This window comes from Larimichthys crocea, chromosome XXI (assembly GCF_000972845.2).
Source record: "Larimichthys crocea isolate SSNF chromosome XXI, L_crocea_2.0, whole genome shotgun sequence".
NCBI classification, from domain to species: Eukaryota; Metazoa; Chordata; class Actinopteri; family Sciaenidae; genus Larimichthys; species Larimichthys crocea.
In genome coordinates this window covers 4,275,125-4,289,955 of record NC_040031.1, presented here as the reverse complement: position 1 = coordinate 4,289,955, position 14,831 = coordinate 4,275,125, and the positions used below count along the sequence as shown (strand labels likewise).

General features: G+C 42.2%; 1 protein-coding gene across 1 annotated transcript in view; it reads left to right on the top strand.

Moving 5' to 3' along the window:
• Positions 1-1,067: 1,067 nt before the first annotated feature.
• Positions 1,068-14,831, top strand: part of tmtc2b (transmembrane O-mannosyltransferase targeting cadherins 2b) — a 92,227-nt gene continuing 78,463 nt past the window's right edge. The window contains exon 1 of the mRNA XM_010756822.3: positions 1,068-1,588. Within this exon, the coding sequence (XP_010755124.2) occupies positions 1,506-1,588 (83 nt within the window). The 5' untranslated portion in view covers positions 1,068-1,505. The remainder of the gene's footprint in view (positions 1,589-14,831) is intronic.

Sequence of the window (14,831 nt, the reverse complement as noted above, 5' to 3'; positions counted from 1 at the left end):
ACTCTTTGTGGTCAGTGTGATGAACATGTCACCTATTCTTCACATCTAGTAATGGGAAATATTTTATGATTTAATCTGATGACCAGACTGGAAACAAAAAACATTTCTTTTTGGAAATGAACAGAAGTCAGAGCACATGCACACAATGTCCCTTTTATAGCTGATGTTTTCTGCAGCTGTGATCAGTTATGTTTATTGAAAGCAGATTGTTTTTTATAATAAAACTTCAGTGAAATTATTCACAACACACGGGGCAGTTTTACATTGCTGTTTGTACTTTACAGCCTCAGGGGTTAATTATCATTTATTCTAATGAAAGAATATATTTGTCTATACCATAACGTGCTCTCTGCTGCAGTTAGTGGATGACATGAGTGACACATATGATTATCATTATGATGGTAAGCCCTAGGGAATGAAAGAAATTAGAATATTCATGATTGTGCTTTAAAAATCCATAACACCCACCTGAATAAAGCCGAGATGTCTTTGAACGCCACACCGAGGACCACCTCTATATTATGGACTACTGTTAGTGGTAGTAAGTGACCCTTACCCACTGGTCTCAGCATCGTGTAGTGTGATTTATCCTGTTACGTTGGTGGGGAAATGCGCATGCGCCTGAGATCTCCTACACCACATGCTTTTAGCTGGCGATGCGTCAATCGACTAGAGACACCGAGGGTAGGAGCGGAAGTGGAGGGGATTTGTCTCGCACATTAATGTTGCACATTACAACAAAAAAGTTCATTCATCGGTAAATTAAGATGGATAGAAGCTGTGATATGAATAAACGTATATGTTTTTTTTTTACTTCGTTAATAGGTGTTTTAGGTGAGAACAAAACTACACATAAAATATGAAATACGGCATAAATTGACAATAAGTCATAAGAAATGGGAGATGTACAGAACATGCAGTCATAGAACACTATAAAATTATAACACACGAAATAAGAAAAACCTCTTCACATCTCACTTTTCATATTTGCTTCGGGCACTTTTTCTAGTGAGTTTTATTTTTAAAGTCCAACCGGAAGCGGTAGCTCTCATCGCGGGTGACTTGACGGCGCTCTGGCTCACGACGCTTCATCCAGCAGCGGCCGCTGAGCATCAGAGCTCGGATCCTCCTCCGTGTCGGGAAGGCGTGCGGTATGCTGTCACACATCCACTGAAACGCTGCTCGTCTTTTATCTTCTGCCCAACTCCCAGCAGGATAAAACAGCTCTCCAGCTCAGACCCAACATGGGTTAGAGAGAAAGCGACCTATGGATTATCCACTTTGTGCACTTCAGCGAGGATGATGGGGGGGCAGGAGTGGGAAGTGGACTTGTTTTCGCAGAGACATCCTGACAAAGACGGGGACTGAGAGGGAATAAGAGATCCGGGATTCGCTGCTTCATCTCTGTCTCGCTTTTGCATCTTTTTTTTTTTTTTGTGTGTGTGTGTTATTTTTTTTATTTTGTTTTTTATTATTATTTCCCCGCGTGTGTGCGAGACAGAGAAATGTTTGCAGAATTGCTGTGCGGCGCCGTGGCTCTGGTCCTGTATGTCAACACTCTGGGCGCCGATTTCTGCTACGATGACAGGTACTTGGGTTGAATGAATGACATGAAGCCTCATGTTCGTCACTGTCCACCACCACATCTCATCACCTGTGTCTTATCGGTTCTGGACAACAGATAGGCTTTCACTCATTATGTTGCCATAACTCTGTATGCAACACTGAGCTGAGCTTTTTTTATTTCTGTTAATATGAGCAAGTCTACCTGAGGACAACTATCAATTTATCAATAGAGTATGAACAGATGTGCAGTGATCGCAGTGCTCTACTGGTTGCTCTGTCACTGCAACTTAGAAATCACTGCTTTCACCTGCAGACACTTTTTATTGAGTTACAGGGATCATGATTATACAGGATATTTTCCACATGTTCCTACTGCTGCTTCTTTCTTTTTTTAAAACAGCCAGTGTGCTTGGGTGCCTCAGTACAAAGTGTTGTCCACAGTCTGGACTTGTTCTTAGTCTTTGAGGAAATAATTGATCCCTAGAGGAGGAATATTGTCTCGTTTCATCCACAGCACAAATCCCATCGGCAAATTGTTCTGAATGAAACTTTTAGGAAAGTGTTTTTGTCAGTAATTTACTTGAAATTGTCACCATCCACCTTCTGCTTTTGAAAAAAAAAAGCGAGCGCAGTCGGTGCATGGGTTCAGCGGGGTGATGCATTACTCATTGCTGGCCTTTTGATATTTGATGGCTGAATGGTTGTCAGTGCCTCAGGCTCATTAATGTACCATCCGGGGCCTTGATGTAGGTCAGAGGCATGGTTTGCTTCCATCATTTTGTACTTAATACAGGTTGATTATTAGTGATCTGATATTTATAGATATCACCTGCTCTTGACACAATATATGCTGCAGTTCCTCATCCTGCGTTGTGCGCTTTGTACCAGCAGCAGTTTGTGTGTATGCATAGCAGATGTGCAGCTTTTAAAACACACCCAGAGGTTACATATTAGTGAGTAAAAACAGAACATTAACACCCTCTACATCAACTGGTGGTGTATTTCCTTTACAACTTAGCTCTGTATATGGGACACTTCCCATGTTACACATTCCCTCAGGCCGTTTTACTCAAAGTCTGATAGTTTTCCTGCTGTAGACGCAATACACCTTTGCACTTTATGTTATGGTCAGGTGATTCTTGCAACTTCTTGCAAGAAAGATGGTGTTTAGTGTCCATAAACCTGTCAGGGAGTGGCCTTACTGTGGAGAGGTGAGAGGCTACTCACTGCTGCAGAGTCAGCTGCTGTGTGGCTGCCGGAGAGCCTCAAGCCTCCCAAGTTTTTAATGTAAGACAGAAAGCCAAAACCCTGATTATTCTGCGAAGAGATGTTAACATAATGTTTTTTATTACCGTGTGAGTTCGGGTCCAAGTTATTTCAGGCTTCTTACGAAAGAGATGAATGACAGATTTTTTCAGTGCCAGCCAGGGGATTTTTAAAGTTTTTTTCGTCTGACGTATCCTCTCTCCCCCTCTCTCTCTCTCTCTCTCTCTCTCTGACATGTTTTTCATTGCAGGCTATCTGTCAGCCAGCGTTATCTGTTTTTAACACCATGTGTTTGGTTCAGGCTTGTAATTAGCAGCCGTCTCCTGTCCCCCTTGGGCTCTACTGGGGGAGGGAGAGAGATAGACAAAAAAGAAGGGCGCTTAAGTAAAACCGCCTTGGACACAGGAACTAATCTAACTTGCTAATAATGTGCACATGTATGAAAAAACAAAACAAAAAAAAAGCTGATGTGACGTTAAAGATGCTGTCATTGTGGAAAATACTGAATCTGAGGATGACAATAAATCAAACTGCGAGCTTGCCATTACCCAACGCCCTGAAGCCTGTAGGCAGGATTTATTTTAACTGTGAGTCTGACAGTAATTTATGGATCATTCAGATAATGTTTTTCAACAACTCAAAGTGCATCAGTATTACAGAATGTAAGGCCTCCCACTCCAAAAATAAAAAAATCTGTAGCTGATATCTTATTTGGGGAAAGTCTGTGTCTACTGTTGAATGTTTATGATAAATAGTTGCAGAAGAATTAAATATGGATAGTTTGTCACAGTGCAGCATTGATTCCTCGCTGCGAGAAGACAGATTGTGCCACACGTTTGCTCCTGGCTGTGAAACCAATGCATCGAGTTAATTCAGCGAGTGATAAAAAAGTTAGACTTGCAGTGAGCGTAAAATAGCTCAGGGCTGCAGAGCTGGCGTAAAAGACACCTGAGGATCTGCAATCGATTGGCTGGTAGTCTCTTCTGGCAGCAGAATACATAATGATTTGCTGCTCTCCTTCCATGTATTCTTCCTGTGGTGAAGGGAGTGTTCGAGGGGAAAAAAAAAAAAAAGGCACTGTGTTTTTTTTGAGTCACATACTTCTTATCAAAGGCGAGTCCGCTGGTTACACATTAATTTGAGTAAACTTTTCTGCATTCCGTACATAGTAACCAAGGCCAACAGGAGGTCACAGTTAAAGGGGAAAAAAAACAAACAGTTTTACATGTGTTAAAAGAAATGTTATCCTCCAGGCGGTGAAAAAAATAATCTCATGCATGGCTGTTTTTTGATCCTTGCAGTCAGTCAAGGCCCCCTCCCTTGGGAAAAAACAACAACAGCCTGGAAGAGTGGCTTGCTCCACCATGCCTAATCACCCCAGGGAGCTTTTCCTCCCCCTCCCCTGGACACACTCATCATTAACACATACACAGCTTTGACACCTGCACCAGAAAATGGGAATCATACGTCATGTAGTTCATATCTCTCTGCTGCTATAATCTACCGTTAGGGTTGAGTGAAGGAATGGGAAAGTCCTGATAAATGTCAGAGGAGAAATACTGGTGCAATATTCTGTGACTTGCTGTAAGCCCGAACATTAGAAACGCATGGTGTAACAGCAAACCCTTGTGCGAGCATTAGTGTATTATTATCATGATTGCAGGTGGAAATTCATGTCACAGTCCTCAGAGTTTCTAAAAAGCTTTTGTGTCACAGGTTAACCAAGGTTAAATTGGTAGTAGGAAATCAAAAAGACAATGACTTTCTCCATTGAACAGTTGAAAACACTGAGCTCTTTTCGAGGCATATTTCTGCCTACCCACACACGCTGGTTTTATGGATTACCGTTCCCTGTCAGGAGCTTGACGGATGTGATGAACTGCACCCACTTCATTTCTCTGCCCTGGTATGATGTCGTAAGGTATGACTGTGCGAGGATGTGTGAAGGTTGCGGGTCACACTGAAGGACGTAGCCTCCCTGGGCATGGGCGATGATTTATAACGCTCAGACAGTTGGTAAAGGCGAGTCGGTGCTCTGCTCCATGCCCTGAAAGCTTTATTAGAGAAGTCAGGATCGGGGGCAGAGCTGAACACTTCACGCTGATGCAGTCTGATGTGAGCTCTGAGTCGATGATGGCAAAGAAGCCACACAGCGCTTTGGGCGGTGACTCATGTTGTTTAATGATCATACCAACCGGGTAACGGGTAAAAAACAGCTGTGAATCTTTTGGTGTTTGGTGTTGATTTTATTTTTTAAATTGCTTAAATTTATTGCATTGTTTATCATTTATTGTAGGCAGCTTTCTCACAGTCTTCATAGAGCCTTTGTAAACTGGAGGATCTCTCTGTGTGGTCTTTTGTGTTGACCTACCTGGCCTGACGTGGACTCTGTCTGTGACCACGGCTGCCTCTTCCTTGGCACGGTGTGTCAGTTCACTGATCCGGAACCCTCCTCACATAGCCTATACTGTAGGATGTACTGGTTGTGGTTATGTTGAGGGCGGCAACCCAGCAGTTTGGGTATCTCCGCTTTTTTCCCCAGTCAGGCTTTCTCTGTCTGCGCCCTGTAATTACCGTCCTGCCTGCAGAGAGGGACTCACGACATGGTTTGGTAGACGTAGCTGCTCTGCTGTCTCCCTCTCTCTGTCTCTCTTTCACTGCCTGCTTTCCCTTCAACAACCCCCAAAGCCTTTTAGGCCTCCAGCTCCCATCATCCAACGGCTGCCTCCAGATGGTCCCATTTGGTGAGCAGTTTAGGGTTTTTCTCCCTTCTGCAGTTTGGAGGGGAAGGTTTGAAGTGGATTCAAATGGAGGATGTTGTGTTTGCTTGTAGTTGCCAGGATGGAGACATCAAAGTTTCTGATGACACAGACAGTGCGTAATAGAGTCATGAGAGAAGCACATACAGTCATATTATTGTATTTTGAAAAGGAGCTATAATTCATATTTTTCATAGTAACAGTGGATGAATTGTCTGAGTAATGTGAAAGAAGTCGCTTGAAAGAAATCATGATCTGACTATGCAGTTCCTCAACTCTACAGAGCTTTTTTAAACATCTTTCAGCTGATTATTTTGGGCTTAGGGCCAACAAATTTACTTTAGTTAACAACAAGCTAGTGAACATGAGGTTGTATATAACAGTTGAAGGTTCATATTTTTCCTTTAGGAGTTGGCGGAGAACAAAACAGAGCTAAAAGGAGAGAAATTGACATTTGGCAAGCGTCCAAATATACGACTCCAAATGAATGCTGAATACGTATGCTGGATGTGCAAATGGGTGATTTAAATGGTGTTTTTAACTTAATATCTTGTTTTTTCCCTCACCCACGTTGTCAGTAAATTCAGATATTGCATGTTTAAATAAATAGAAATAGAAAAATTACTGACAGCAAGATAGTGGCTATTTTCTTTGTGCTAGAGGAGTAAACTTTGATGTTCTTGCATTTCCTCCCTTAAACCACCAGGGAGTACAATCTGTTGGCTGGAGAGGAAGGAGATATGTGGGAGGCATCCTGCCCAATCTTGTTGGCCCCACACTTTCTCTTGATAGATTTTCTCACATTACAGGAGGGTGTTTTGTGAATTCTCTGTAACGTTTACGGATCACACAAAAATTACTCTACGCCACCCTGAGAGTGTTCACATTCCAGGCACAGTAGCTGTTGTGAGACAACAAACTTGTATCTAAAAAGGTCTTAAAACTCCAGTTCCTTCCTCATTTTTCACTCAAGAATGCAAGTATCACAGAAATGACAACAAATCTCCCATCATTTCATAGAAATGGATGGATTTCTTATTAGAATATGCCAACACTGTGACCATCTTTACTTTCTGAGGCACACCAGCCCGGAAATATCAGCTCAGTGTCTAACCACAGATAGATTGGATCTCCATTTTCCTAACCTCTCATTTTCCTGAAGATAAACGATCAGGATAGAAATTTTCACTCTCACCACAATTGCAAGATAAGCTAGCCTGGCAGAATTCATTTGTTTCTAAAAATACCATTAATGAGGGGTTCTGATATGTTTGTGAGTTGCTTCCATTACCCACAAAACCCTGCAGAATTACTTGAAGCATCAGAGTCTTGTAGAGAGTGAGTTCATATTTAGGTCAATAGGAAACAGCTGACTAGATACGATGCACCTTTCATCCCTTACTATCATTACGCCCAGAATAAGACTTCATTACCCTCTATCTTGGCTATTGAATTTCACCTTCACCTTTAAGCTCATTTAAAAAAATAGTGGCCTTTGTACTACGCTCCCTGTGGTGAGGGCAGAAAGGAAAAATCTGAAATACCTGCATATTTGTAAAATGTGCAAAAGCGATTAAATTTGAGAAAGTGTCTTGCTGGTATGCTTCCCAACATGTAAAATGTGTGGAAACGCACACATTGCAGCAGAACACTACATTCCTGTTGCCTAACTGAGGGCTTCCTTTCCTCTACCTTTCCATTCTGGGTCACCAGGTTTCCCAGTGACTGTCAAAACAGTTAAATTAGCTCTTCAGACTGCTTTGCGTCCCACTGTGGAAAGACAGCTTCCAAAGTGTGATCTGTATATTGATGGGTGTGACCCAGCCAGGCTTAGGTGAACTCTCTCCATCACTGCTCTGGCAATTGAAAGGTTTGAAAAGGTTTTTCCACAAGAATGTGAGGAAATTATTATTTCTGGTCAGTGATACCTCCAATACTTTGCACTTTCTGTAATTAAGTTAGGCATAATGCCAGAGGGTAAATAAAGAGTACAATAAATGTCAAAGCTGTGTTTAAGATGAAACCAAGAGAGGCCAATGCATATTTACAAAAACTCTCTATTACACCAACCAATTCATTAACCACTCTAGTGGAATGGCTCTATGGATGGCAGTGTAAACCTCCAGTCAGTCTACCACTGAACTATCTCACCAATTATTAGATACACTGCCATTGAACTCTTTGCAGACATTAATGGTCCCCAGAGGATGAATCCCAATTACTTTGGTTATCCCCTGAGGCATCATTACAAGACAGTTTCTCCAAGACTTTGATTTATGGCTAAATACCTGCAAAACGGATGACATTTTCATCAGCAAATGTCAGCCCACTTACATGCTAAAATAAGATGGTGAGCATGATAAATATATCTGCTATCTAACTTCAACATGTTAGCATGGTCATTGTGGGTATGTTTGCATGCCGACAGTAGCATTTACATCAAAGCACCATTGTTCTTAAGAACAAACTCATAGAGCTGTAGCCTGGTTGTGGACTCCTGTTTTGCATAATGTGGGTTTGTTTTTTCTGTTTAGGTAAAACATAGCCAACTAACAGGTTGACTATTCACAAATCCTGCATTCACTATAAAGATGGTAGATATGCTACGACTAAGGGATGCATTTCAAACATCATTGTTCCCAAATCTGTGTGAAAACAGTAGGTTTTACACAGGGAACATGCAACCTTGATGCTGCCAGGCACCCATAACCTCCCGATCGCGATGATGTCTAGACTCGTGAGAAACTCTATACATACCTGACTCTTAAATTCCTGTGATAGCTCGATGAGTAGTTTATCACAGTGGGGAGCTGAAGGCACCTTCCTTTTAATTACTGGAGTAAACTGCTGATTGCCATTGGCTGAAACTGAATGTAAGTGGTACGGTGAATGGAGCAGAATCACTCTGGTGATTGCCAGACTTCGGCTGATTGTCATTTGTGATACACCACAGCGCTAGGTCACTTGTGGGATTGAAAGCTGCTCATGCCCATTGTTTCTTGAAAGCCCTCACAGTGCTCAAGCTCAGCCAGAGCAAGCTGTTTCAAAGCTGCATTAATCAGGCTCTAATGCTTTTAAATCACCCGACTGGTATGCAGTGGGATGAGAAATGGGCCATATGTAGATGCCTGGTGGTGGATTGAGACATTAGAGATTGCCTTTGCAGCAATGGACAAGGTGCTAAACTAAGTCCTCTTTAGGTATTCTCAGTGCTCCTTGCCTGGCTATTTAATTAAAAGGCAGCAGATTATCTCTCTTAATACATCATGTGGTTATAGCAGCACACGCACATGCAGTATACTTCAGGCAGACAAACACAGTGATTTGCCTTGAATGGGAATATTTTTCAATTTCCAACTGAAAAGTCAAATAAGCAAAAAGCTTCACATGGTCAGTATTGGATGACATGAGGTTCATCACGCCTACTCAATAATGTGAGAAAGGCTTTAAAGCTGCCAGGGAACACACTGAGTCAAGACAAAGGGTCAAATGTGCTGTTTACTCAACAAAAAGAGATTAGCCAGTTGCATCTGGTGTGTCCACTCCTGAAAACAATGTTTTGAACATGTGTAGTGATCAATAAATGGTGGCTATAGGTTATGCTCCCATCGTTAAACATGAGTCTCCAATGATTTGACTCTGCCGGGCAAAGTTGTTAATGGGTCTAGACAAGGGTTTGGATTTCGAGGGCTAATGCTGGCTGATGGCTCTTAAGCCGTGGCCACTCTCAGGCTCTTGGCCCTCTTCATATTAATGGGATTAACAGGACTGTGGATGAGAGGGGGCATGACGTGTAAGCAGAGAACCCCAAGCCATTAGAAACAAAAACTCCCCTGTCCCCCATATCCAACAGGGATGCTATAGTTTGCCCTTTTCAGTAAGGAAAAGGAGAAGGCGACCCCTCTTCACTGGGCCTCTCCATCTCGGTGGCCTTATTCTCTGACAAGGAGCACTGTCTCGTTTCGATAAGGTTATGACACAAGTTGGCCGGTCCAGGGGTAAAGCCTTTGTCCATTCCAAGAAGAAGGGGCTGTGTGGTCCCTCTGTTCTCACTGGACCCAATGAAGGAGGCCATTTGTCCTCAAACAGAGGGGAATTAAGCTGTGGTTGTGTTGGCCCGTTGTTTATGAAGGACAAAGAAGCAAGACCTCAGTGTTCACTGTTTGAACAGAGCAGAAAACTGCTGCAGATTTGCGGACCAAACCTGTCAGAACCAATTGGGTGAACTCATTACGGTCATACGTGCTCCTGTTAACGTTTTCAAGAAGCGAGACGAAGCAGGGCAGAGGATAGCGTGCTAACAGAAGCTTCTTTGTGTTATGAATATGCCAGTTCAGCTTGTCGGTTTCTGGTGGCATGGATGGTTTAGCTGGAAAGATGATGCGTCAGTCAATGCTATTTGGGAAATGCGGCCCAACAAGTTTTAGAGCTGGTTGCCAGCAGCCATCAGCTATCAGCTTTTGGTTGCCAAAGCTGACAGAATGGTTGCCATATTTGAATCATTTATTACTGGAGCAATTATGGTCTGCTTTAATTATAAGCCGTATTTCTTTTGTAATGAAAAAGGGAAATCAAAAGTGGTTAAAGATGTTTTAGATTATCCAAACCTACTTGTTGGTGCTCTCACAGGTTTATTGTTTGAGAGAGTTAAAAGGTTGTAAACTTTTCAGAATATTTTGACTTGCTTGACCACTTGAATGACTGATATATTTAATTTTTCTTAAAATGATGATAAAATCGGGGCAACAGAAGTGACCTCTATGTAAGACTCTCCACAGAGGAATGCAAAATGTTTGAGAGGATCCTCCCAAGACAAATGACAGAAACAGTAATTTCAGCAAGTGCCCCAAACAACCTATGGTAACGGCTGTAGTAATTATGATGGTAGCAAGGGAGGAGGTCAGGGTGGATGTTTGGGTCAACAAAACATCTGACTCTAACAGTTTTACAATCTTTTTTTTAAAAGCATAACCGAGATCATTCCCCAACCTTGAACACATGTTTATTATTGTAACCATGACGACATAGCTCCCCTAACCTTAACGATGTGGTCATTTAAACCCAAACCAGATTTCCCTGAAACAAACCAAGTCATTTTTTTTGTGCCTAACCAAATTTTAAGTGTAGCATTGTCGCATCATAAAATGTATTTATTTTTCAACAGCGGTTTGTAACGGTTTTATATCGGTTCCTGCTGATAGAGGGTTCAGATTAGAAGATGATGCCATGTGTTGATCTAAAGAGCAGTTGCAAATTGTGTATTTTGCCGTTTACTTTGGGGTGGGAAAAATGGCATAGCACTGTAGAGCAGGTCATCAGTGCCATTTTCCCCTTTCTTGCCAGGTTCAGCTTCAGTTCCTTAACTGAGACAAGTGTTGGAATTTCTCTGACTTGTGTTATTATTGTGGTTAAAGTGGTTTTCAAAAATGATTACAGTATCCGGTGTTCCCTAAGTGTGGTAAGTGAACTCAAGTTCAGAACAGAAGGGCCTGTGGTCTGGCCAGTTTAGCCACTGTGGGTAACCTGCCGCTCCCCTCGGGCTTGTAACACTGGGACACAACTAAACATATGCACTTTGTGGCCTTTGTTCCGATGCTGTGTGTTCTCCCAAGTTATTGAGTTGTGGTAGAGAGAGAACATTACTATGCACTTCTGATGAGGGAACGGAAATAGTGAGGGACTGGTCACACTTTTCTTTATTTGTGGACTTGTGAACAAGCTGACAGGGCAAACTGAAGACTATTCTTGTGGATCCTTACAGTCCCTGCAGAAGGAGTTGCCTCCTTCCTCTCTCTTCCCTCACTTCCTACCTCTGACCAGACCACAGCAATGGAGGAAGCACATCTTTTCACAAGCTGCCTCTAATTGATACCGTTGAGCCCTGGGAACCTAGTGCGTGGTTTTTAGTACTCTGCAAAATGCGTGCAAAGCACAACAGCCTGCAGTATGCCACCCTCTGGGACACCACAGGTTATTTACAACCAGACAACCAGTCTGGCCCAGGTTCTTCTCATATAGTTTCATTTAAGAATGTTTAAAGAAAAATAATAAAATACCCACCGCACTTGGATGTGACCCTTGCCAAGCCTTTCATCAAATAGCTACACTGAGAGAGGGCAAGAGTTGAATCCAATCCAGGGCTGTAATCTCAGCCTTAGGGGGCTTTTCACTAAATGGTTGTGTGGGTTATGAAAGAATGAAACCAGATATATGTAGGTTAAGTTCCTACTGTTGGTAATGGCATTCCGCTACTGTTTCTCTCCGTACTTTTGCTTTTACTCACCAGCTACACCTGTAGAATATTCAGAGTTGTTTAAAAACATGAGTTTATATTTAATGAGTCGTGTTAAGTAAAGATTTGGGCCATATATTTTTTGTGTTTGCCTGTATATGTTTGGCATTACCAAATCCAATCAAATGTGGTGTAAATTGACAAGTTCTAATGTAGCATGTCATGGCTTGGTGAGGCAGACGAGTCTGACATCTCTCCAGATGGAGAACAGCTTGTGTTGTATTGTATTTCACAGACAGAGCCAACTCTCTCGTTCACTCTCTTTCTCTCATGCTCGCTCGCCCTCGCTCTCTGTCATCATGAATAAAATCACACTGGTGACAGATTGATGGAATCATGATGGTTTACAGGGTTGATTTCAGTGGTTTATTTTGGCTGAGCACTGACCCTCAGTATCTGTGGCCACGGTGTTTCTCTTCATCTTTGACCTTTCACATGTGTGACTTTCTCCTCTGGCTATTTTGCCAAGTGAGATCTTCCTCTTGGGCAGGAGGTGGATGCACACAATTGGCCTGAGTTTATTTTTCGTCCTAGGAGGAAGTTTGGGTTGGGAGAAAGTGTGCACAACTGTTTTTCCTTTACCAGCCCCTGAGGTTTGGGGATCTGGAGAGAAGTGCTGTCAGCTGCTCTGACAGAATAATGAGACTCCTTAAATGCACTCTCAAGAAAAATACATTTTTGGTCCGAGAGAAATTGCGTGTATGCAAAAGCAAAGAGAGCAGTGCTGGCAAGTAAGAAAGAATGACTGATAAAGCATTATGGCATTAGATGGAAGGTCTGATCCTTGATTGTTTAAGTGTGACTGTGAAGGCCTTGAGGCTGTCTGTTTCAGTCTGTGGCGAGCATGTGTTGTCCTGACTGTGAACTCCAGCTGCTTAGAGTCTTACAACATTTACCTGATGATGTTAAAAGGGCCCAAAACCACACCGGATCCCCCAAGTGGCTCTTCCAAAACGTGTCCAAGCCCGTACAGTAGACACATTTCTCCACGACCACATGGTAGAAACATCAGCGGCTGTTTTAATTAGGAAGCAGTTAAAGGGAAATCCATCCACAGCCGTGCTGGCTTGCAAGCTTTGTTTTCATTTGTGTGAGTGACTGCCAGAGTCCTTGATGAAGACCCTAAACTTCAGACACATGAGGCTCACGACTGTTCAAACAAACTGTCACTCAGAAACCTCAGACCATCTCTTTGTCTGCCAAAATAAGTCAGCAAGTATTTTAGCCTCTCGGTCAGGCTTAATGTTTTATCTTCCAGAAACAAGTGCCATTATCTGAGGAAAAGGATAAATTATGATGAGTGACACTTAGGCTATATCAGGAGATTTCTTGAGACAGGTTAATTTCTGTCTGTGAAGACAGAAGAGAGAAATTATCTCTCCCTGCTGGCAGAATTCAATCACTTGTGTAAAGAAAAATACATTATCAGCACTAAACACTAGATTAAATGACTTGTGCAGTGCTCTCCCTGCCTCTGCCTCTCATTTAGTACTACTCTGAAACATTTGCTAATGCAGTGCAGCCATCATTCCGCATGATTGATGAAGCTGATGACTCTCCCACACGACAGCTGATATAAAACAGGCAGGCCTCGGTTACCTGCCATGTGTGCTCATTCGCTCCCTCGAGACAGGGCCTTGTTGTTCGGAGACAATAGACCTTGATTGGCGTCTATGATTATGTCACCTCTTAAACCTCACATCCTGCGGCTCACATTCTCATTCACCTCAGGAGCTAGCATCTACCACCGGCAGCTCATTGAGAGGTTATTGATTTTTAGCAAGGGAATAATCCACCATAGTTTCCCAGTGAGCACACAGATGGCTGGCCCTTATTAGGTGAATAAGGATTTCATTTATTTCTTCCTGCAACCGTCGCAGAGCCCATTCATTCATTCAATGAAGTGTAAATCCATATTGGAAAATGAATCACTTATATGTCTATTTCCTGCGGAGTCACAGCATTCTACATCTGTATGTAAAATATACTCTCTGTGGGAGCGGTTCAGGTCCTGAAATGGGTTAAGTTTAGTTTTGAGATGTCCTTTGAGTAAGTAAAACCTCACAAAAAAACTGTAGTGTTTTGTATGTGACCAACAAGCACAATTCAGATTTATGCCGCAGCTGATGATGTATCTCACACTCCACTGTTGGTGACGTTGGGCTGTAAATCATGTGGATGAATGATGGATACAGGTTGTCACGGCGAACAGATGAGTTGGCAGGACACACGCTGGCATGTTTGCCTGCGCAATGAGCTTTTAATTTGCGGTAACAACTTGACATCAGCAAATTAGTGATCTTTGGAAAACAGAAAATCAGACTCCTCTAGAAGAGTAAAAAGGACTGTTTCCTGTCTGGACTGCTAACAAAATGATTCATAGATGTTATTTTCTTTTGTAAAAAGTTTAGCACATTTTCAAAGTTTGAAACAGTGTTTGAAACAGCATTTCAGGCAAAGCAGAGAAAAATACAATTACATGAGGAATGTGCAGTGTAAAGATCTGGGAAAAAGTTCTTTTCACATGCGGCACTAGTCAGTGAAATGATCCTCTTTTCTCTTGTGCCAGTACCCCTCAACCTATTTAAAGACTTTACAGTTGCCTTCGTGGCTAGTTTATTAATCTTTATTGTATTTATTTATTTAACACACAAAATTATCCCTCATTCCAGTTTGGCTGTGGTTGTCCATTTGTTTTTTCCAGAATAATTGGCTGTTGTTTTCATGGGTAGTTTGTGTTTCACACTAAATTGCAAACTTGGCTTTCACCCTGTGCAATCACAGTTTCCCATCTGAGCGCCATGATTAAGCCACGCTCGGTCTGCACAACCTGCTTTACACAAGGCAAAGCCTCCTGTTTTAGATACTCAGAAATCAGTATTTTAAATAGAAATTAAGAATATTTTAAGTTGAAATTTGAAGTAATGTGCTGTAAAGAGCTTCCTGAA